Below are 24,363 nucleotides of genomic sequence, written 5' to 3'. Positions count from 1 at the left end.
TCTGCAAATCACAGCTTGTCTGTTCAGAGCTCATTGATTGCAATCGGTGTTAAAACACTCCATGTGTCCCCAGGCCAGGCTGCAAGCACCATCTCTGTGTGGGGCAGGGTGAGTCTCCTCTGTTGCCTCTTTACCTCCATGCTGGACTGAAGTTTCACATCCTGGAGGTACAGAGCCAGCGGCAGCGAGCCCTAATGCATTGATGTTTGTCTGTAGGGGTAGAAGTACCCTTAGGCAAAATGGGACTATGGGCAGGAGCAGCCCCCGCTGGGTATGCCAAGGGTCTGGTAGCTCAGAAGGACATCATCACACATGGAGCCAAAATGGGGCTCACCTGTCAAAGGGGTGAGATAGATATAGTGAAGTTATCCCCCCTAACAGGTTTAAGAGGAGATAGAAGCAACCAGATTTCATGCCCTGTGGCGAAGTGCTGTGCAGGAGAAGACAGGGAAGAAGGAGGACTTGCATTTTTTTAAAATCTTGGGTGCAACCAAAAAGCATGCCAGAAAATGTTATGGCTTTTTCCCAGGCTCTGCCTGCCTAGTGAGGAGTGTAGGGAAGACTTAACTGTGTGTTTCAGGGCTCGGCAAAGCCAGAGCATCACATGCTGCCGGTGTCAGTGTCTCAGGCAAGCTGGGCTGCGGGCAAGCAGAGCCTGCCAGGACTTGGGGAGCAGAATGACCAGGTCCACAGGAGCTGCACCCATGCAGCTGGGCAGCTGCTGCTGTCCCCACCTTGGACCAAGCTGCTCAGGCAAACTTGGGCTTTGAGCCCGGAGAGCCAAAACCCCAAAGCCAGGCAGTGCTTTAGCTTTGCCCAGTGCCAGGGCAGACGCTGGGGTCTACCAGGGAGGGGACACGATGGCCCTGTGGTAGCAGTGCGTCCCCTGTGCCAGGCTCAGTGACCACCTGGAGTTGTGGACGCCCTGGTGGCATTGCTCCAGGTGCTGGGAGTATCTGTGGGTGCTGCTGGAAGTGGCTGGGAAAGAGCAGTGCCTCAACATGCATCATAAAATACCTTCCCTAGCTCTGAGCTGACTTTTCCCAGGTGAAAAACCACACGCTATGTATTCAGTACACAATAGCAATCCCAATGCATCCCCTCTGTTTCTGGAAGATGAAAATCAAACTGATGTCTTTGGACAGCTGGAGTTTTTGCTGCAGAAATGTGAGCAGGCAGCCTGATAGGCAGCCAGACCAGCTTTGATTTCACAAAATTTCCATCCCTGTCCCTTGGTCCTCTTAGTCCTCAGAGGCGAAGCCTGTTCTCAGGGGCTGCCCATGAAATACCCCAGGCAAGAAACCTGGGAGGATCATGCCTTGCAGCCATGGGAAGCAGGTTGGAGTGGCTTCCAGCTGATTTGGCTGATGGCTTAGTGATTTCCAAGCTAACAGTGACACCTCGTGTTTGCACAAAATTCAGCTCAAAGCCCAGCATGTAAAATGCGCAGGCAGGCAGCAGAGTACAGATATCGGATAGGAGCACATGGGCTGCTTCACCACTTAAATCTCTTCATTTGCATCCAGAAAACTCAAGCCCTCTTCCAGCTGCAGGTGTGGACCCGCAGGGACAAGGCTGTCCCTGTGTGTAGTGAGAGCTGGCTTGTGCTGGGAGGTGCTCAGCAGGGGAAAGCCCAGAAAGGTGGGCATGAACAAAGGTGCTGAATGCAAACTGCTTTAAAAAGAGCAGTCCTTTGAATTGTAATTAAGTACAGAGAAGTAAAAGGTTTTTTTTATAATAGCATTAAAGCTTTTACTTGGATGTAAAATTTATTTAAATCTTGGTTTGTCCTCTAAATGCAACCAGCTTACACCCAGAGTGTCAGCCTGATAAATAGGTTTCCAGCAAGAGTTTTGCGCTGGCTGTGACAGTCGCCTCCCCAACACACGGGGGCTCTCCTCAGCCCTGACTAGTTGAAGTTGAGGAGCTGGTTCCCTCGCTCCAGGCTTGCTGGGAGATTTTTATCCCGCACCCCTTTTTGTAAGACTCTGGCAATTCCCTTGCACACCTTCCTGACTCCCCATTTGTTCATTCAGGTGTTCAAGATGTCATTGAAGGTGCAGACAAGCAACATCACGAACAAGAATGACCCCAAGTCCATCAACTCCAGAGTCTTCATTGGCAATCTCAACACAGCCGTGGTCAAGAAGTCAGATGTGGAGACCATTTTCTCCAAGTACGGCCGAGTGGTGGGCTGCTCCGTTCACAAGGGCTATGCCTTCGTACAGTACTCCAACGAGAGGCACGCGCGTGCTGCTGTCCTGGGCGAGAACGGGCGTGTGCTTGCTGGCCAGACACTGGGTAAGTAGTTTCTTCAGCCATTTTGGGTGTCCAGATAAAACACAGGTTGCTTGCTCCATAGGGGCTGGTCAAGGGATGGCCAGTCCAAGGTCAAACTGGGACATTGATCTGCAGATCAGGGTCAGGTCCAACGATGGTGAGCAGGTGAGACACAACCCAGTGATGACCGAGCAGGTCCATCGTGACAAGGCAGGTCTGGGGCCAGGCTGGGAAGTCAGCCAATGGGACAGGATCAGCAGGGTCCATGGCCAGACACAGGCATGACTGTGACAGAGCTGGAGACCAGCGCTCCTACAACACAGGGGCTGAAGGCTGCCAGGTCCCGTGTGGGTAGGGGTCAGAAGGGAGGCTGGTCATGGCCATTTAGGTGTATCGGTACCTTCAGAGCTGTGACATTGTGGCTCAAAAAAATCATGTTATGAGCTGTGATTGTAGAAGCTAAACCACAGTTCTGAATCATCGCTTGTCTTTGTCCTTGATCTGGTGCGGAAAAACAAGGATGGGAAAAGACATTGCCTGGTTCCCTTTCTGGACCAGGCCTTATCCTTTGCCTGTCAAGAGAGGTGATAGTCTAACTCAGACTAGCTCAGACTAACCTTAGCCAGCTGATGTTAAATGAGATCACTTCCCCCATAGACACAGGGAAGGCTCTCATCTGCACTGCTGTGTGGTAAGAAATAACAAACAAAACCACCCCAGCTGCTCCCAGCTGCATCCTTATTTTGCTGATTGCTCTGAAGTGTCACATGCCGAGAAGCTCTTGTCACCAGCTCTAAGTTGAGAATTGGAACTGGAGACAGTATTTTTAATGAAAAATTGTTACTTCCAAGCCTGCTGCAGGCAGTGGTCATTGAGCATGCAGGAGAGCAATTTGCAGCCCATTCCCACCCTGCTTCTGGCACAGCATTCTGAAATAAAAAGTTGCATGCTAGATCTGATCTTTAAGACAGTGTGCTGTTTCCAGCCATGGTTTATTCAAATCTGAAAAACTTCTTTTCTCTTGCAGTCCAGAGAGCGGAGCTGCAGACTGAGGCAAAGCGCAGTGTGCCAGGGACACTTCCAGCCCCGGCATTGCACGCATGCAGAGTCTGTAGATATGACATAGAGGGCCTTGGGGAGCAAAGGAGCTCATTGCGATGCTCCAGACAGATACAGGAGACGCAGCTAAGAGACAGGCAACACTTGCCCACTTAGCTGGAGAGATGAAAGGTTTACCATGATAGGAACTTATTACTGTCCTCTCTGTGCTGGTCCCAGAGGTCTGGCATGCCAACAAGACAAAAGGACTGTATTATAGCTGCAAGTCCTTTACATGTACTGGAGGAGGTGCAAATTCAGCTCCCTTTCATCTGCCTTCCTTTCATAGGCCAGTCTTAGCATAGAAGAGCTCAGCAGGCTTTCTTTTGCTGTTCATGAACCAGTATAAACACAGGGATACTCCCCTTTCAGGAAAATCCAGCAGAGAAGAAGAGCTGAACAATGTGGTTAGAAAATGTCTTTGCACAAAACAAGGTAGAAAGTCCTCCCCCTAAAAAAGAGGAGGTGATGGTCACATAGGAATGTGGAGAGGAAGGATAGGATAGGTCCAGCAGGGGAAATGGCAGGCTCGTTGCTGAAGAGACGGTCCCTGCTTCTGTTCATGGGCAGGGTTTTGGGGGGGTCCTTTGAGGTGATGACAGAATCTCCCTCCTCAGGTGGGCAGCAGGAAGGTAGGTTGCTTTCTGCCCTGGCAGCTCCAGCTGGTAGCTTCAGCAGGGTGCAGCCATGCGATCCTGCGGAAGAGCTGCAAACCACGATTGCCAGGCAAATGGCTGCATTTGGTGTGGCAGGAGCTTATGGGGAGCACAGTGGGGCAGCATGCCTCAAGACGGTGCCCAGTGTAGGGGCAAAGTACCCCCAGCCCACTCAGGGACAGCAGTTTGTTGTCCCAGTGCAAGGCAGCCTGTCCCCAGTGCCAGCAGGTAATCACTCAGCAGGACTGCATCCCTGTCCGAATCCAGAGCCACTCCTGCACGGCAAGCGTTCACTGTAATGACTCAGTTGTAGCAGCCCTGCATGGCACAGTTTGAGTAAAACTGCCTTTCCTGCCTCAGCTGTTCAGCTGGGAAAGAGAATTTGCACCATCATTTAAGAAATGGGAAAGCATCGTAGTTTTGCATGTGACATGAGTGCTGTGCCTGCCTCTCATCTGAGTGGGCATGTGGTTTAAGGATCTCATATCTCCCCCAGCATCCATCAAGGCTCTTCCGTGTCCTTCTAATAGATCATGGAAAAGCTGATCCTTGCAGAAACCTTAAGTGAACAACTCCAGCTCTCAGTGGTACTTGTCCCCTCCAGGAGCACAGCTGGCTGCGCTGCCCTGGGACAGTCACATGCACCGGTGGTGGCAGGAGGGTTCAGCCCTCCATCTGCTCCCAAGTGCCAGTGATGCTTTGCAGGTGACATTTTCCAGCACATACCAGAATGAATGAGCAAAGCAAGCATCTTTCTAGCTCACATCTTCTAGCTAAGGTCAGCTCTCAAGCTAAGTGGTCTAATAGCATGTCTTCCATTTTTTCTTTTTTCTTCTTCCTTTGTCGTCAGCTATGCAAACAACCAAACTCGCTTTTTAATTGATCAGCAAGATACTGAATGCATCACAAAACAGAGGTGTTTGAAATGACAGCTATAGCCCATCCTATGCTAGGAGATGGACTGCTCTGCCAGTCAGGTCCTGGCAGCCTCTGTGCTTTCTCCAGAGGCTCCCAGACACCCTGGTCATTGCAGAAGGCAATTACCATTCCAGTGAGGGAGCTCTGCACTGGAAGCTGGATCCACACCATAACCTGATCCTACCATGTAGGCTAGACAAAGCACAGCCTCCCCATTTAGTGTGGGCAAAGGTGCCTGGATATGAACAGGAGGAATAGATACTGCCTTGGGGTGGGTAGATAGATTCAGTGATGCAGAGGAGGGAGCCAGAATGGGAATGAGATGCAAAATCTGCCCAGGCTGAGGTGCATGCTGAGCACTTGTCTCTCCTTGTTCACTATCAAGGGAATCCTGAGGGTCATTGTCCATCACCACTATAGGTTGAAAGTATAAATCTCACGGTCTCTGCATGCACCGATGAAGGCTCTGCAGTGCTATTTCTAGCAGCGCATACCAGCAAATTGAGCTAATTGTTGTCATTATCCACCATTGGGCTTTCATTGCATCTCCCTTGAAGGGTATTAATCAGCATGGTGCTGTCATTAGCTCTCTGTTTTGCAAGAAAAGTGACTGGCAGCTGGCAAGATGCACCCTGACAGCAAAAAGGGTTCACAAGGGAACTGGAGCTGCACACGGATGTGCTTGGGGATGCACCAAGGAAGAATTTATTCCTCTCCTCCTTTACAGCAAACAGCATTGCCAGAAGCATTGCGTTGCTCAACAGACTCAGAAAGGCAACCACATGCATAATGTTCACACTGGCAGCAGTTGTCCATGGACCTGTCCTGTGGCCATGCGCGTCCTTGCTAGCATTCAGGCTCAGCGCCCTTCTGCATTCCCCTTAGCAGTTGAGTATGGGAGGATGGAGGGTGAAAGGCAGCAAAGAAAACACGCTCTGATCTGAATATGCCTCCAGAGGAACATTCAATATAATGGCCAAGCAATACCCTAATACCATACTTGTTATGCAAGCTTATAAATAGGCTAAGCTCCAGCTTCAGTAGGAATGATGTCTCTTGCTAGACCCTAAAAGGCAGTCCAAGGAATTCCACAGCAAGACATTTGGGCAGTGGGAGCATGTCCGTGCTCCTTTGGAGCTGTGTCCCACGTGTGCGGCCTGTACTCCTGCTCAGGTTGTTTCAGCAGTGCTGCAGCTTTCTTGTGCTCCTGAAGATGATTTTCTTGGTTAATAATTAAGTCAGCAGACTGTTCACTTTGGAGAAATGTGGACAAGCTGGTCTGCTCACCATCAAAATAGCGAGCTTGCAAAATGATCCATAAAGTCCCTTCATGCAGCATGAAAAAAGCAACAGTTAGTAAGCTTACACCTGCTGAGTTTCATGGCATATCCTGGAAGTCCTGAAGAGGTGAGAACTTACATATCACAGTTTGCAGTCACAGATCCATGAACCCTGAGCCCCAGATGGAGATCTTCAAATCCACCTGCACCTCAGAGCCTGCAACTTGTGCCACCAGCTTAGCACAAGGACCTGTCCCAATGCTGTGAGGCAGCCCCTGTCCAGCCCCATGCAAATGGTGCTTTTGTTCTACGTCAGGAAATCCTGTCTTGCTTGGTTCAGATCTGGCACACCTAGAGGTCTGACACCTATTTAGACAGAAAGGACCTGAAGAACAGAAAAAGTTTGGGGCTGTTTGGAGAAGCCAGCAGGGAATTTGCTCACTCCTAGGCCAAGAAACAAAGAGGAGGTGAGGCTTCATGCTCCCAATAGCTCACCTTTCTGCAGTTCTGGGGCCACACTCAGCGTTGGATTGCCAGGCTCTTGGCAGCCTCCATGAAATTGGCTGTATCACTTTATTCTGACATCAGAAGCATGTTTGGCACCAAGGCCAAGGAGAGAAATTTCCTTAGTGGATTAGAAGAGCTCATTCTCACCTCCCCTGATAAGAAGATGCTCCTCCGAGATCAGCTGGAGTGGCTGCAGGCGTGTACCTGCACCCCATGCAGTTTTTAGTACAGCCCAGTCCACAGTGATGCCCAGCTGGCTCATGCTTAGCATTGATTTTTATTCTAGAAGGAGCAAGGGATAAATTGTTAGCAATTAGCAGCATGCAGCAGTTTTATATATTGTCCATGCCTTGTCATAACAGCACCATGTTTTCCTGAGAAGCCTATCCTGAATTTGTGGGGGGGGGTTAGACCACGTGCAGGGTGTTGACCTCAAAAATAAATGGTTAGTAGCTTTGTAGAGGAAAAGAAAGGGGCTTACCAAGTACAAGAATATATTTGCCTTCTTGTGAGGGTCCAGCAGAACACCAAACATGCTAAAAGTAGGTGGAAATGCGGTGGGAGGTGCGGAGGAGTTTGTTTCTGCTGATGGCAGGGCTGTGCACAGCCCCTCATGCTCCGTGGTTGGGTCTGGCTGCTGGTGAGCGTGGACGTGCTGTGTCACAGCTGCGTGTCCATTCCTTGCAGATATCAACATGGCCGGGGAACCTAAACCCAACAGACCTAAAGGGCTGAAGAGAGCAGCCTCCGCGTTGTACAGGTAGGTCTCCACCGTGCCACCTCCCTGCGGCGAGGTCTCCAGGCTGGTATTTGCCTTCTGGCTGGGGCTGATTTTCGTACCCCCCAAGGCTGCTGCCCCAACCTCCCTGGCCCCTACCCCAGGCAGCCTTGGGCTGCTGCTGCGCATTCAGATCTTCTCCTCCCTTGGGCTTCTTGGCCTTTGCAGTGCCCCTCAGTGCTAGGCTGCAGGGAGGAGAGCCAGCAAGAAGTGTCAGTGGTACATCCAGGCTTGGCTGATGCCCATGGCATTGGGGGACTCTGCCTGGGCATGGTCCAACCTGTGAAAAGTGTTGGACCTGGAGATCATTGGAGAAAGGCGGGCAGCACCTGCTTTAACCATATCAGAGGTCTTGAAAGAGGTGTACCAAAAGGAGCGCTCCTCTCCAGCCCCAGCTCTTCCAGCTGGGGAGTAGGAATGGGGCACAGTGATGCATGCTGGGTGTTGGGGGAGAAAAGAGACCAGGGATAATTTAGGGAAAGATGCTGGAGAGAAGGGCAAGAGAAGAATGACAGGGAAAGGGAGAGAAGAAAGGAAGAAAGTGGGAAACCCTTGGGGCAACAAATGGAGGTGGACCAAGGAGGTGCCTGGGAAAGCCCCAAGGGAGCCTGTGCTATGGAGCAGTGACCAAGGGATCAAGGGAACAGGAGGGACAAGTGGGATGTGGGCTCTGTGGGATACCTAGCACGTTACAGATGTCAGAGTGAGCCTTCAGTGCCGCTGTTGCCAGCTCCAGAGACTTTATTGTGATTTTCACGAGAAGTGAAGATTTTCATTTAAACCCCAGCATCTGGAGTCATGGGAATATGGGAGAAACTCATTAAGTTCTTGCTCCTGTGGTCGCAGAAGGGAAAATTTGAAAAGGTATTTGGAGAGTACCCTGCAGGTTCAAGAACCCCAAACCAAACAACAAGATCTCAAAACGTGTCTTATTTATAAATTCTTGTTATTCTTACACCAGTCTCATGGTATGGAGACTGGGGCACTGAGGCAGGATTTAGAAGGTGTGATGCTGGGAAGTAAAAACTAAAATCAGTATCAGGCTTATAGGTGAGTGTAATAAAAAAGGAAATCATGAGAGAACTATATTTTTTTCTACAAAAAAAGAAAAAAAAAGTGAGAGGGATGAAGAGAAATAAAAAACCTCTATGATTCACACTCAGCCATGCAGTCCAACACCGGCATGCTACAAAATGGCAAACCTCAGTGGTGGCAACGCTCTTCTGGCATAGGCAAACCCACCAGAGCTTCAACAACCTTCCCACCACCACCCGCAAGGCATTTGTTGAGACCTTCATTGAGTCTCTCAGCTGAGCTCGCTCTTTGCAGCTTTCACCAGGCAAATTTTTCCTCCCACCCTGGGCCAGCTTGGACCTTCAGCAGAACTTGGCCCTCTGGATTCACAGGGGACACCAGTTGAGGGGAAGTAGACTCTGCATTACCCACACTGATATATGGGAATAGAGATGACAAATCTTTCTATTCAGCTGTACATACACTACTTCCATGGTCCTGGTAGCCATAATGCAAGTCAATTCATTCCGTACATCTTGCAATAAAGAGCATTTCATTTACTATTTGTCCATGCCTTGACCGCTAATACATTTCTGTTGAAATGACCGATATTTCAGACTTCCAGGCTGCCATGTAGATGAAGAGAGAGCGAACAAGAGATGTTTTCTTCCTCCCACAAATATGGATATGCTAAAATACAGGCCAGAGAACTACATTGCTCTGAGCTTCAGCAATATTTCATCCCAGATTGGCTGTCAGATTTAAACTTTGCCATCTGGACTACCAGAACTTACAATATCTCACAGAAAGCAGGGAATCCAGGTTTGCAGTGAGCCATGGTTATAGCTTCTCTAACCATCATAAATTTTTCTAAATGTTAGACTTCAAAAATCACAGCACTATAATTTATAGAAATGCTGTGTTAAACACAGAATATTATTTTTTCAAAGCTTGGGTTTTACTTTGCCTCACTCCAAGTCTGTATGAGAGGGTCAGGGGGAAGGGAAATCTCATTTTGGACATAGAGGAAGCAACAAGCTTGACAGTCTTACTTGATCCACTAGCCATGGGGATATCTGGGTGTTTAATAGAAATCCTTTGAGATGCAGCCTCTCATCTACCTCCAATAGGTAAAACATACACACAGGTTCATGCCGTCATAAATTTTCTCAGGTCTCTCCACAAGAGGGACCTTCAGTTAATATAAACCTTGCTGTCATCTCTGCTCTCCACCGCTCTCTCTGGATCTTCAGAGCCTCCGTCCCTCTGCCTCTGGCATTTGCCAGAGCATCCCTTTGCACATGGGAAGTCCCCTGGGTGCTCCTGCCTGGCACCCTGGCCACCGCTGCTGAACACGGATGTGCCTAGAGATCCTGCAGATGAGTTAGTGAGGATGGCTGGAAGATGAACTTGTATTTTGACCATGTCCTCCAGGTATTCACATACTGTGTCGCAAAACTTTTTGCCTTCTGGCCACACATCTTTTTGCCTGCATAGCAAATGTCTGGACAGGATTTCCTGGGGCATTTTGGGCTGCATTCGGGTCAGTGCCAGTGATCCTGCTGGGCTGTGAGTTGGCTGCTTGTTTCTGTGGGGTGGGAAGGGAAGGTGGCTCTGCCCCGGGACAGGGGGATCTGCCAGTGCTGCACTTGACCTTTGGAGGCACAAATCTCTGCCCTTCTCTGAAATGCTGGTGCTAATGTTGCTCTGTAGCCAAAAGGACAGTGAGGACAACCTAAGCAAGAACTGCAAGAGCAACCAAGTGTCTGGCAGCTCAGTGGCCCAAGGAACTGTCTCTGAAATGGTGACAGACACAAACCACTGCTGACTTACTTTCACAGTCTACAGATGCAAGTGGACAGTGTCCTTCCAGCTCAGCTGGCATTCGCATCCCCTGTAATACCCATTACTATCCCTGCAGAAAGCTGGTGTCAACCCATCTTCAAACAGATCTACTGCTCCCCCGTCTCGGCAGCGGTGCTGGGAGCAGTGACACCCCGGCAAGCCCTGGCGCCAAATCCACACAGACAGGGCTGAGAAACAATCACAGGGCAGAGGAGGAAGCGAGCCACGGTACCCAAACCCAGCAGACCCAGCACTGGCAGTAAGGATGTGCACACTGTCCCAGCCTACAGCAGCCCCACTGCAGCCCCAGCGCCTTGGAAATGACAGGCTCCCTTCCCACATTTTTCTCCCACCTTCTCACTACCTTGGCTGTCTGCAGGAGGAAGGAATCTCACACCAGATACACAAGATCATGAAAGCTCACTGTGTGATCAACACCAGATTTTCCAAGTAGCTTTCCAGTGGGTATTATTTCTGCTGCTGCAGTAATTAAGGTTGTGCAACCATTAGTAGAAGGATGTGAGCTGAGCATGATGTGTCACTTGTGATTATCAGTGCAGGGCTGTCAGCCGGTAATTAAAAGCACAGCTGCTCAAACGTACATTTGCTATTCAGGTACATGCTCAGAAATGGCACCACAAATGTAATGTAAAGGCAGCACATACAAACAATTGCCCTTCAATTATGACTATTTGGATTTTGAACCTTTGTGAGTCATTAATAAATGTTATTTAATTACTAAAGAAAAACGAAGCAGAAGAAATGCATCAGGAGATGGAAGCATCATGTTACTCAATGCAGCCTTACTGCCTTCTGCTGCCTCTCACTGATTGTCCCTGCCTTATTTTTAAAGGGCACCATGTCACCAACTGATTGAAAAATGGCAAAAATTATTCCTGTACACAAAGGAAGGCCTGCCAGATCACTGAAAATTGATTCACCGGTCTCAGGAAGGTTTATCCTACATGCAGTGAAATTTTCAGGCACACTGTCCAGATAAATCACCCATGCTAAGGTACTCACTTTTACTAGCTTTTTTTCTTGCATTGATGTTGGAAGACCTGCCTTTTGCTCAATGCCTGACTTCCTAGGATGCTGGTAAAAGCATCCAGCCACTGCCTCCCTGGCATCATCTGTTAAGCCATGACCTTACTGGCATGTTATAGCAGGGTCATACAGTCACAGACTTTCAAAAATCCCCTATTTCAGCCTGCTGCCTTCCTTGAGGGCTGTCTCATGGTTAGCAGGTATTGAAAGCAGTACTGCCAGAGGCTGAGTTCAGAGTATTTGCTGTGCTGCACCGCACTGAGTCAAAGGGTGGATTCATCTCATGTGAGTTCAGCCCTCTATGCTGTCAAGGCTTTTATATGGTCTGGTTGTCTGGACTCCCTTTATGCTTACTGGATAAAAACCAGTTCTTCACCTGACAGTATTTTAGATGTCTGTCTTTGGATGTGATGTACCATGACCTGGAACTGCCTCTTTCCTCCCTGGCTTGGATTTATCTCTACATTCCCAGTGTCTGAAGCCAAGTGAGATGAATCCCACTGTTTTGGGGAAGTCGGGACCAGCTCCCCAGGATAATTATGCCCCTAATTCCTTTTCAAATGGGTGGAAGTGTCAAATCCCCTGAGGATTCAGGGCCAGGGCAGGGGTACCCCCCACACAGCCTCTTGCTTTTCACCCACAAATAGTAGTAGATGCTCTTGGACCCACTGCCCTGCAGGTCAAGCATGTCATAAGCCAGCTCCACTGCCTCTGTAAACAAGCTGCAAAACTGGACCAGTAGTGATTTCCACCAGAAAAATGCAAGGCTGCCCAGCTTTGCTCACACATTCCCTATTGCAAATAGCGTAATAACATTTACAGTGTTTGTTAGCCACTTCATATACCAAACTGCTGTTTTGACTAGTCTTGAAAAAGGCTTAGGACTTCACCTGAGGTTTTAGGCTTATCCATCCTCCTCTGGTCCACACCAGGTTGGATCTACAGGTACTTGAGGCTCAGCTCCATCCTGCTGGTGCTGGAGCTGAGCCCAGGAGTGAGGCGGAGGTGCCCAAACGCTGCAGAGCAGGGTCGGTGATGGAGATGGAGGGCACCCACCCCCTTTGGGCCTTTGTTCCTTGTTCCTAGAAGCAAGGCTTTGCCCAGGACAGGGCTGACGGCAGCAGGCAGCAGCCATGCGATGGGGTAAGAGCTGCAGCTCCTCTCCATCCCCATCTGTCCGTGGAGCTGGCCACATGCTGAGCCCACAGTGTCCACAGCTCTACCAACGGGGCTCCCACCAGGGAGGGAAGGCTTGGAGGAAAAGCTGGCTCAGACCAGGAGTATGAATAGTGAGAAGAAAGGAGTGTGGGCATTTCAAAATTTTGCCAAATTCTCCCAAGCTTTGTTTTGTTTGTGAGAAAATGGTCTAAAGCTGCCTCATGGTCCCCAAGCCACAGCGAGATTCCCAGGAAGAGCAACAGCCCATGGAGGGAGTTTTTGCAGTGAATAAAGACACTGCTTCAGCCCACTTGGAGTCCTTGAGCGGCAGAGAGATGCCGCTGTCTCCTCTTGCCTGTGGCTACAGAGAACATTGGCTCCAGCTCTGCTGCTGGAGCTAGCCAGAAGCAGTTCACCAGAGTCTGTCAGGATTGACAAATATTAAAAAATTGCAGCAATTTCATTTAAGTTGCATCTAAGCAAAAAAAAATAATGAAGAGGGGGAGTCTAACAGTGTAGAAGCATCCTAGTTCAATTTTCCTTTCAAATTACTTCCTATTTTGATCGTATTCTGTGTTTATTGGATTCAAATAGAATGGGAGTCAAACATCCTTGGTGATCAAAATAGATTGGCAGGCTGAGGGGAGCTATTTTATTGGAGATTTTCTGTATTTCCAGGTTTCATCCCAGGTTAGAACAAACATCAAGTTACCAGTCACGAAAATCTCCATGAAAATACATTCCTCATTCCATACTGCCCATCTCCTCAGCCATATGAACAGGCTGGTTATATTCCAGCAAGAGCTGATGTGGTAGGAATTACCTTTCCCAACTGTCTTTGGCCCCAAAGGAGCCCTCATGTCTCCAACCATCCAGCATGTGCTTTGAGTCCCCCCGAGGCATAGGCTGAGTCTCCGCATGCCGCCACAGGCTTCTGGGGAACCCAAGGATCATCCAAGGAGCATGGAAAAAAACGTTTAAGAAACCAGCCAGTTTCTGAAACTAAACATTGGGTGGGAAGCCCAGTGCCAGCATAGGCAGGACCGGCGTCCTGGATAAAGCCTGGAATTTCTGGTCCAAACCATGCTTCCCACCGGCTGTCCTGGCCAGCCACACATTCTTGTCACTTCTTGCCTAAGATGCACAACACCAAATTTACTCTCAGCTATGTACTTGAGCACTCAACCTTCCCTCTCCCCATGCCCCAGTTTCTCCTGGCTCAGATTCTTTCCCTCTCCCTGTCACTCTCTCTTTCTTCCCATTAGATTATCTTTTTTTATAAGCCTCTTCAGATGGTTTCATGATGCAGGACAGACTCTTCGCTTTCAAAGGCTGCAATAACCATTCTCTTTGTTCAAAGCAGAGAGGAGGGAACATCAACATAACTCTCATTTAACCAGCAGTAATTCAGCCAGCAGCACACAAGGGAACCAGACACTGTGTTTAGCCAGGGGTAGCTGGTACATTCAACAGCGTTGCTCTTCCCCGCTACTGAGAGTGTGCCAGGGCATCAGGCAGCACCAGCGTGGGTCTTGTCTCTGAAGAGCTGTGATTGCCCGCTGTAACCACTGGTTTGCATTGCCTTGTGAAAAACTAGCTGCAGCAAGAGAGAAAGCGTGTTACTGGGTCTCCGGGGAGTGAGAAATGCATTTCTCCAATTTTGGGTTAAAATGCAGTTCAAGCTTAAGAAAACAGGACATAGGCAATGTCTTGCTGGGAGGAGAGAGGTTTAAACATCTTCAATAGCAAAGACGTTAAATTAATAAATATCCCCTTCTTCCTGACTTCTCCCCTAACAATTATATATGGTATGAAAAAAAAAAATCATACAAGGGTGGCGGCAGGGCAGTGCCCTCCTTCCACCTGGCAGGATGTGCACACTCGTCCTCCCAGCTGCAACGGCCTGCAGGGAGGTGTGCTGAGCCCGGGAAAAAGATCTGGTGGGGGCTGAACGCACGAGACAGGGTGATGTTGGCAGCAGAGTGTTAACCTGGTTATCTCAAGGTGGAGCAAGAAGATGTGTGGGTGTATTAAAAACCTACAGACTGGGGTGGGGAGAAATGTCTGCAGTGAAGCGATGGCTGAATGGGCATCAGCCCTCCTCCCGGGCCAGCTGCACAGAGAAGTCGAAAGTACAGCTAATGGAATAAGTAAAGGACCAGAGAGGCTCAGCAGGTGATGAGGGAGTAATAATAAATTGCCAGCACTAATTAACCCGTGCTGTCCTGACTGTCTCTGCAGTGGCTACGATTTCGACTATGACTATTACAGAGACGACTTCTACGACAGGTGAGCAGGGGAGGCATCAGCCAAAGGAGTTTTCTATAGGGCAACGTCTTCCCTGTAGCACAGCTCCTGCTGTGGAAGGCGAGGTGGGGTGCAGGGTGGTCCATCCCAGCCCAGTGCGGTGGGGTCCGATGGCCAGGCTGTGCCCCGGCTCAGCACCAGCCCTGCTCAGGCTCTGGCTGTGACACCCGATGGCCAGCATGGCAGGGCTGGGGGTGCTGCAGGGCTGCTTCAGCCCCCCGCCCCGTCCTTCCTCCCTGGCTCCAGGCTCTTCGAGTACCGGGGCCGAGTGTCTCCGGTGCCCAGGGTGGTTCCTGTGAAGCGGCCGCGGGTCACCATCCCCCTCGTCCGGCGCGTGAAGGCGACGCTCCCTGTCAAGCTCTTCGCCAGGTCGGCTGCCATCGCCAACAGCTCGGCCAAGTTGAAGCGTGAGTATTTGCATGGGGTGCAGCAGGATGGTGTGGAGACTGGTGTGCACATGGACCTCCTATCCCCAGGTGTTCACCTATGGGACCAGATGCTCTCAGGGAAAAACCTTAAAAAAAAAACAAAACATCTGGAAACAACAGCCCAAGCGAGGGCCTTTCAGAAGCCAACAGGCTGCAAACGCAGCAGGGGAAGGTGCAAGTACAACCTAAGCGTGCCAAAGCCTGGTGCCAGCCTCCACAACGTGCCTGGACAACAGGCACACAGGCTTTTTTGGGTGCCTACGACCACCCGCAGCCGCCCCAGCTTTCCCTGCCGATGCCATAACAGGCAGCAGGGCAGGGAGGGCTGGTGGTGGAGGAGGGCACATTGCTGCTCTGTGCAAAGCCAGCCTCTCCTCGCCTGCCCACCAAGCCCCTGTTAGCTGTGCAGGATGCCCTGCACACCATTCACCACAGCGTAGATAAGCTCAGATACACCATGCAGCAAGGTGTGAGCATCACCCACGTTGACCCCAGGGATGCAAGGGGTATGTTTCTAGCGTGGGGTTTCTATTGATTTTTTAACCTGCTCAGCGAGGTGACTTGGGCCAGGCACAGAGGTGAGGCAGGCACCTTGGGTGCTCTGCGGGGCACTAAATGCCTTTTTTTTTCCTTCCTTCCTCCAAGTGAAGTGTAGCGAGCTGCAAACAATCAAAACTGAACTGACACAGATCAAATCCAACATCGATGCTCTCCTGGGCCGACTGGAGCAGATCGCTGAAGAACAGAAGCTGTCAACAGGTCAGTTGGGTGCACACGGTTGCCTCGGGGCCAGTCCAAGAATGTGCAAAGAGTGAAGTGCCCTGCAGAGCTGGCCTTGAAACCATCATGGCTTAGAGCATCTTCTGGGCTCTGACAGTGAAGTGTCGACCCCCAGGTTCCAGGGTAGAATGACAGGACAAAATTGCATGCCAGAATCCCCAAATTATAGAATTGGGTTTCAAATTGATGAGATTTTTTTTCTTTTGTCATATAGTTTGTATTTTTTTAGTCTGCTTTTTTGTTCTATTATTCTATTCCTATTCTATTCTGTTCTATTCTGTTCTATTCTGTCTGCCTCCCACACTCATTCCAGAGGGATGCAGAACAATGACCTGCTCTGCTCTCTCCAGGGTTGCTTTCAGGCAGCTTCCCCAAAATCAGCAAAACTTCCCATTGCAGAAAAAAAAACTAGATCTATTATTTACCTACCAACTGAATTTGGATTAGTGTTATCAGGCTCTGGACATTGCCTCCCCCAGCCCCTGATCCTGGTGGCTTGGCTCTTGCTCTCACAGAGGTACGGAAGAAGGCAGATGGCAGCAAAAGTGAAATCTCGCAGGAAGACACAGCATCAGAGGCAGACGTCAACACAGAGGAGCCACTGAATGGGGATGAGGGTGAGGAAGAGGGTCTCGCACGGGATGAGTGTGAAGATGAAATGGTAAGAGAGTTTGGGTAATACATCCCTCCAGCCAAAGGAGTTTAGTAATGGACCACAGTTTTACTGGAACTTACTAAATCCCCAGAAAAATAGGTTTTCCTTCCTCAAAAGAAATTGTTGTATTTAAATCCCATGATTGTTCACAGCTTGTTCTTTCAAACTGTTCTGCTGCTTGCAAAAGCATTGACCTAGCAAACGGATGTGGAGACGCTGAAGAAGCATGGTTGTCGTCTTGAAATTCGGACCACATTTATCCTTGATTTTGCAACTATTAACTAATGGTTAAAACAAGTTGCTCTGCTCCCAAGTAATTCTTAGATGGATTGAAACATGTGGCAGAGACAGGCCATGTTATATTAACTGCACTTTCCTAACACCATGCATTTGCAATGCCCTTTCACCTGGACGGACATCAAATGGCATAAACCTAGCTATAAGGTCTGAGCAAGCCACAACTGCTGTGCATGAAGCTGTACATCCACACCAAGGGCAGCACACGAGCATGGCTGGCCTGATGTCATGCACGCATCAGCCCCGTTGGTGTCAGTCCTGCCCTGAATAAGGACACTCCCAGTGAACCCAGTGAGCAAATGTTGTGCCTGAAAAGCATCTGGATGGGAGCCCTGTTCTCGGATACTCTGATGGTAAGGGTAATACAGGGCACTGTATTACCACTGGCAGCACTGTCATTTATCCCAAATTAAGACTCCTCTGAGAACAGGATCAGCTCCAGACCCATGCAAAGGGCAACAGGGTGCTAGGGTTGGACAGGCCTGCTTGCTGCCTATTCTGCAGGACCACAGCCCTGGGAAACCCAGCTGGCTGGCACAACTCTCCCACGGAGGTTTGAGGCACATCGGGGCAGCCTCTGAGCCTGTACTGAGTGTGCCCTGCCACAGCTCCGCTCCTTCCCCACCCCAGCACTGGTGGCAGCAGAAGTGAGGATGAAGCTCAGCATTGCTTTCTTCTTCCTCCCCCCCTCATCGCTAGGGTGACCGCACCGCATTGCACGTGCACGGCACTATTCCTACAGCCAAAAAGCTCCTCTAACTCAAAACACTTCCCAGCTTGTTTGTACTCTTCTGCTCTGCTCCACCTTAGTTATGATGGATGAGGGATCAGAACAGAGCCTTTCAGCTGTTTCTGTTTCTGGGGCCTCACAGCTGAAGTCCATGACTTCTGCTAAATCTAAGAAGAGATGATTAAGGGGAGACATCATGACAGACGCTATAAAGAAGAAAGGCAAAAGCTGGCCTCCATCTCTAAGTCAATTAGGATAAGGAAGGCCAGGTTTGAATTATATCAAGGGAAACAGATGATAGAAATTAGGAGGAAACTTGCAATGCTAATGATGATAAAACAGCACACAGCCTGTTAACAAAAAACTGTGGAGTTTCTGCCATTAGTGGGATGAGCAGACAGAGTGGACAGACATCTGCTGGTAATGATTTAAGAGAACCTGGTCTTCATTAAGAGTAGATAAACAAGATGACTATTTCAGCTCCCTTCCATCTCTGTTTTCTGTAACTCTCTGGTCCTGAAGCGGCACTGAGATCAGAAATATTTTACTGCCAACGTCAGATAGGCTTACATGCTCAGCATGGGGCAGGTTAATGTCTGCAGTTCATCTGCAGGGATGTTCTCTTAAAGACTGCTAGGCAGTCACAAAAGCCATCCTTTATATTTTGCTCCTGACCTTACAACACCGAACAGTTTTGAAGTCTTTCCAGTTCCTAGGGAGTGACTCCTTTATCCCACATCTCTGTGGCTTACACACATCAGCATAGCCTTCACCACCTGCTGTCCACGGACATGGTACCCACACCGGTCCCTAAAAAAATTATCTACCCTTGGCTCTGAGGGGCAGTGGTGTCACAGGAGAAGAGTCAGAGGTCACTCAGATCTGATCTAGTAGTTAGTTTATTGAACTCTAATCAGTAAATTTAGGTATGTAAAATAGTTAATAAGTGCAGTTGGATTGGTAGTCAGTACTCTACTACACTTAAAGTTAATATGGGATACAAAGATTATTGCGTAAGCTTGCTATACATATCTTAAATGTTACATGCATGCAAAAAATGTCACTTACCAATCCATTGACACCTGGTGTCAGGTAAGGGATCTCCCAGCCTTGAGGAGTAACCTTGAGAAGCGTCCCTACTCAAGGGGAGATGCCCGTCACACAGCCTGCTGCTGCGGAGGGAGAGCTCAACAGACCCTGATGGCTTCAGATATTTATAGAGTGAAGTGGTTGATTCATAGTCAGATTTTCTGCTGTGTTCATGCAGTTCTGGCCAGTTACCAGCCCAGTCTCCAGCCAAACCATTTTTTTGAGTTTAGCGCTGGGTTCTCACCAACAGCCTCACGCAATAGGATTAACTTTGTTTAGGCTTACTTGCTGAGCATCTGCCTGGACCAAAGTCCAGTTAGTTCAAACAGGAGGAGTGCATCCATCACAAGTGGGAAGGACATAGTTTATGCAAGGCAGGAACCGGACCTGCCAATGTTTGTGCAGTACCCAGCATAGAGGCTTCCCTGCCATGACCCTTTTCCCCATGGTGACAAGTGGGGAAGATCCAATTGGACTTGGGTCTAGGTCCCACCTATACCCTGTAGACAACTGTAGGATGTCTCCTGGGGCCCAGCAGGCCTAAGCATCCCTGTTCGTAGGGGAGTTCACTGAACCAGAGCTCATGTGAAAATACTACGGCTAAGCAGACTGGTGCTTCACAGTGGTGTGAGCCCCAGCTGGGTGAGGGGGAGCATTTTAGACCCCAAGGAAGTTAGGCACACAATTTCCATTGAAAGTCAATGGGAGCCGGGCAAATACTTCCTTTCAGCCCCACTTCCAGTGCAAAGTTGGCTGCCCTGGTTTTGTGCACAAATCTCTGCTTGGCCTTGGTAAAGTTTTCAGCATCAACTGGGGAAATCAAGTCCAAAATACATGCCGCAGCCCACAAGGAGAAGGACAAAGGGGGCCCCTCACCCAACATGAGTTTGTGCCCTATTCAGAGGGTGGGCAGGAAAGGAGCTCTGCAGAGAAAGGATAAAATAGGTAATGCTTCATTCCCACAGGCTCTACCACTAGGCTCAGGGACCTGGGAGGCCAGAAGGCAGACCGGAACAGTGAAAACCAAGAAGGAAAAAAACATCATTGAGTACCTTAGCCTTTTCTGTGTGCTTTGTCACTAGGTCCCTTGGTCTCTTGCCCCACTGAGCAGTGAGCTTACACTTTCCTCAGCCTTCCTTTTGCTGCTGGTGTACCTGCAGATGCTCTTCTAACTCCATCACTGCACACTGGAGGGTTGGCTCTATATTCCTTCTGGGTAGCTCAGCTCTGCTTTCCATCTTCTAGGTCCTGCCTTTTCATGTAGAAAAAGCTCAGTTGGGAGCTTGCTGTTCATCCATGCTGGCCTCCTGCTACACCTGCCCACTGTTATCAGAATGGGCCATTCTTGTGCTTCAAGGCAGGTATCCTTGAAGATGACCCACATGCCCTGGCCTCCTTGGCCTCTGGAGCAGTCTCCCATGGGATTTTGCCAAGTAGATCCCTGGGCAAACCAAAATCTGCTTTCTTACGTTCAGGGATTTGATTCTGCTCTTTATCTTGGTCAATCCTCTCAGGATAGTCAACTTCACAGTCTCGTGGTCACTGCAGACAAGACTTCTCTCCATCTTCACATCTTTGACCAGTTCTTCCTTGGTCATCAGTAACAGTCCAGAATAATACCTCCCCTGGTCAGCCAGCTGTGTCAAGAAATTGTTCTTTATGCTCTCCAGAAATCTCCTGGGTTGCTTGCACCCAGCCCTGCTGCCCTCCCACCAGATCCTGAGATCTGGAGATCAGGCCTGAGATCAGGAGGCTTCCTCTAGCCATCCAGAGGAGATTTCATAGCAGGTAGTCTGTAGCAGATGCCTGCCATGATGTCACCTATGTTTGTCTGTCCCCTGATCCTCACCCACAAGCTCTCAGCTGACTCATCATCTGTTCCAAGGCAAATCCCTGTGCATCTGAGCTATTCCTTTGCCCAGAGCACACACCATCTCACCTGCCTTTCCTGAAGAGCCTGTTTCCAGGGCACTACCTGCTCTGTAATTGCAGAGAAGGAGCCTTTGTTCTGTTGCCAGAAGTCATAAGCCTCAAGACTTCCTTCACTTGGGAGTCTCCATCCACAGCTCCTTTGAGCATAGTCTCCAGCTGTCTCTTCTTCATGCATTGCAGTCCTGAGGCTTTTCCCCTGCAGGGTCTCTGCAAAGACCCTGTTGATCTCCCTGATGATTGTAAAAATCTGTTTATCTATCTCCCCCAGTGCCCTGTAAACCAGCCTGCTGCTAACAAGGTTGGGACTGGGCTCCCTTGTCTTTCCTTTCAGATAACCTAGCATCCCCTGCAGACCTCTCCTGGATCCATTTCCATCTCTGAAATATTCACCACAAAATTTGGCCTATGCAGGAGATGATGGATAAAATACTACTGCTGAGCACGTAATTCTTTAATGATACTCCATTGCAGAACGGCTCCAGGAGGGGGACTTTCACACGCCATGCTTTCAAAACCACTGTTGCATGGGGAGTGGTTCAGCACGTTGGCACTATTATTGTGGCCTTTGGAGTGATGAATATTATGAGTGTTATCATTCTGGATGATGAGTTCTGCTGCAAACTGGGACCTGTTTCTGTGTTCAACAGCAGAGTAATTACATCGTACATGATTTGCGATTGCGGACTGACTGCACCTTAGCGTCATGGGGCAGTTTCAGTAACACGGGAATGCCTGTTCCCTGGTGTGGGCCATTCCTGGTTCCCAAGTTAACTTCTCACAGTGCTACAACAAGGCACGAGCTCTGCAAGCACACACAGTAAACTTTATGAAAGTGCTGAGCGTAGACTTAACCTGGCCATGCAGAAATTCCCTTCCAGAATAAGGAGCCAGAGGAAATTTTTGGTTTTGCCTGGGACTGTGTCTGCCAGAAACCACAGCCACAGTACCCGGTGTCCACATCAGGTGTGTTTTGTAACTCCTCCACCATACTGGGCAACAGTAGCACACAAGCTAGCAGTGTGCAAGCTCTCCCACACCATGGTACCAGCTGGTCACTGCATGTGAGGTGTCATAGTGTCCCAGGCAGGGCAGGAGGGACATGTGGTGATTTACTGTTTCTGGTTCTCTTCTCCCTCCAGGAGAACAGCCATTACACAGATGTGGAGGATGCCAGACTACAGTAACCAGGTACAGCTCACACACTGCTTTTTAGAGGCTGATTCCGAGCAAAAGCTTTCATTCCATGCATGTTGGGGTGGGGGGGTTCGCTGCTTCAGAAGATGATCTTTTCCACTAATCCTCTGTGTTTCCCTAGTACTGAGCCTGGCTGCTCAGCTGGGTGACTGGTCAGCCCCCTCTCCTTTTCCTAAATCACAAATCTTTGAGGTTCAAGGAAAACGATGTACCTTCCTGCCCCCACCCCCCCGCCCCTTCTCTCCTTGCAGCCCATTCAGAACAGCAGTGAGCAACAGTGTGAGGAAAGCACGAGGCTAAACCCTGTCCTGGCACGTTGAGCAAGACAAGCTGAATTGAAGTGCTGCTGTCCTCTCTACCTGGCATTCAAAAGGAGAAACATGGCCTGACATCTTCCATCCATCTGTAAAGCAAAGACAAAGAAACCTCATCACCCCAGTGAATCCCCACTACCCCATGCAATGGATTCGGAGCTCTGCAGCCAACAGAGGCAGGAACCAAACCCTGCACAAACCATAACCATCACTGACTGGAGAACAGGAGAGCAATTGTGTCACCAAATGAGTCAGAGCTGTTATAGGGCTTTTTGTAGGAGAGGAGGCAGAACTAAACCTAACCTCATAGAGACATTTTTTTCTGTGCTAGGTGAGAGCCAGAGCATTTGCTAACTGGGGGAAAAGTACTGTCTCAGTTTGGACAATCTGTGTTCTCACACTAAAGGTCATGTTGAGGAAGAGGGTGTGGGGTGACCTGTCCTCCCAGAACAGTCACCTCCTGTCCTGTCTCTTTTGCCCCATGAGTTGCCACGGGTACACGGTCACTTCCAGGTGGAAAGGAGTCGGTGCTGGTGCCTGTGCTGTGCTCTTTGCAGCTGCTTGAAGAGAGGGGAAGGGAAAGGAAGCTGCCTGCAGGAAAGCAAGTGATCCCAAGCAGGAGAAACAAAGCATACATCATCTTCAATGGTTTGGTCTCCTCATTCTCCTCTGAGCAAGTCTCTGCAGAGTGAGGGGGTGCAAGCATGTGTGGATGAGACCCTTTTCTTGAACCAGCTGCTCTCTGGAAGGGATGTAATCTACCCACTTCTCCAGCCCAGTACCAGAGACATCAGCCCCTTCCCCAGGGTGCTCATGTCTCCTCTTGCCCCAGCCTCGCTGGGTCTTCACACCAACCTGGCACGCCAGGAGAGCTGTGCGACAGCTCCTGCTCCTGACTGCGAAGGCTGTGCTCCATCACCAGTCGGACAGGTCTGCACAGCGTGACAATTTGCCTGAGCGTAACGAGACTGGCAACAGTGAATACCCTGAGCACAATGCATGTGGGCATGCAAGCACCTCCCCTGCCTACCAAATTTGAGCTGCTTTTGACCCATGCCATGTCCTGCGAGCAGAGGGCTGCAGCAGCCAGCATGCGGCTTGTCATGGGAACCCCCTTACACCACAACACCCAAGACGTCTCTCAGCCTTTCTGTTCTTTTTCGTTCCTCCATTGTGGACTTATCCAGTTTTTCTGAGTTCAGGGGTAGATGGGACTGAAACTCACGCAGCACTTTATTCAGATCAGATGGGTCCTGCCCATTTCCTCTCCAAAACACACACACACATACCAGTGCTTTGAATCCAGAACGGTGTCCACACCTTCTCCTTGGTCAAACCCTCCCACAAAACGTGTGGCCCCCCCCAGGTCGTATAGAGTGCTCTGAAAGGGGACTCCTGCTTTCTGCTCCAGCGCTCAAAGCCAGACCTCATCTATGTCATCTCTCTTTGAAGGGTGAAGGGGAAAACAGGTCCTGGGGGGCAATGCTTCCCTCCCCCGAGGGCCATTCTGGAGCAAGCATGGCTCTTGAAGCACAATGTTTTATTTGCATTTCTTAGTTTCAAATAATTCACGAGGGATTAAAGGGATAACCGTGCTTTCCCCTACCTTTTTCAGGTTCCTGTACAATTTATCCATTGTGTTGTACTGAGCCGTTGTAGAGCTGTTTTCTAGGCTTTGAGAGATGAGCTGCAGTTTTTGCTATGAACTGACTGCGATGCTGATGTTTGGGAGAAAGGTGACCTTGTACATACAATCCTGTAAAATAAAAGAAAGAAATATAATTTGCTTTCGCTCGCTTCTCTCTCTGTCATACATACACATACACACACACATACTTTTTTCCTCTATTTCAGACAAATAAGTCTTTCCCTTTCTAGGCTTTAGCTGTGCCCACAGGATTTGCTTTCCCTTACACAAGGTATATCCCACTGGGCTAAGCAAAACATCTGGGTTCCCAGGGACTCTGGGACTTTTCCTCTGAGGCCTGGAAACTCATTTGATGCAGGAGAGCAGGGGACAAATCCAAGCCTTTAATCTCTGGACTTTGCACTGGTC

General features: G+C 49.5%; 1 protein-coding gene across 3 annotated transcripts in view; it reads left to right on the top strand.

Annotated features, from left to right (window-relative positions):
* RALY (RALY heterogeneous nuclear ribonucleoprotein) overlaps positions 1-24,089 on the top strand; it is a 140,075-nt gene extending 115,986 nt beyond the window's left edge. For 2 of the 3 annotated variants that reach the window (XM_075058851.1, XM_075058859.1), the window contains 8 exons: positions 2,037-2,301; positions 7,427-7,499; positions 14,823-14,870; positions 15,135-15,295; positions 15,962-16,075; positions 16,612-16,757; positions 21,939-21,987; positions 22,245-24,089. In XM_075058851.1, the coding sequence (XP_074914952.1) occupies positions 2,046-2,301; positions 7,427-7,499; positions 14,823-14,870; positions 15,135-15,295; positions 15,962-16,075; positions 16,612-16,757; positions 21,939-21,983 (843 nt within the window). In that variant the 5' untranslated portion in view covers positions 2,037-2,045 and the 3' untranslated portion in view covers positions 21,984-21,987; positions 22,245-24,089. The remainder of the gene's footprint in view (positions 1-2,036; positions 2,302-7,426; positions 7,500-14,822; positions 14,871-15,134; positions 15,296-15,961; positions 16,076-16,611; positions 16,758-21,938; positions 21,988-22,244) is intronic. The other variant, XM_075058868.1, reaches the window with a different exon arrangement.
* Positions 24,090-24,363: the final 274 nt, after the last annotated feature.

The sequence above is a fragment of the Buteo buteo genome, chromosome 2 (assembly GCF_964188355.1).
Source record: "Buteo buteo chromosome 2, bButBut1.hap1.1, whole genome shotgun sequence".
Classification (NCBI taxonomy): domain Eukaryota; kingdom Metazoa; phylum Chordata; class Aves; order Accipitriformes; family Accipitridae; genus Buteo; species Buteo buteo.
Note: the sequence above shows the minus strand (reverse complement) of the source record. Positions and strands in the feature narration are given on the sequence as shown.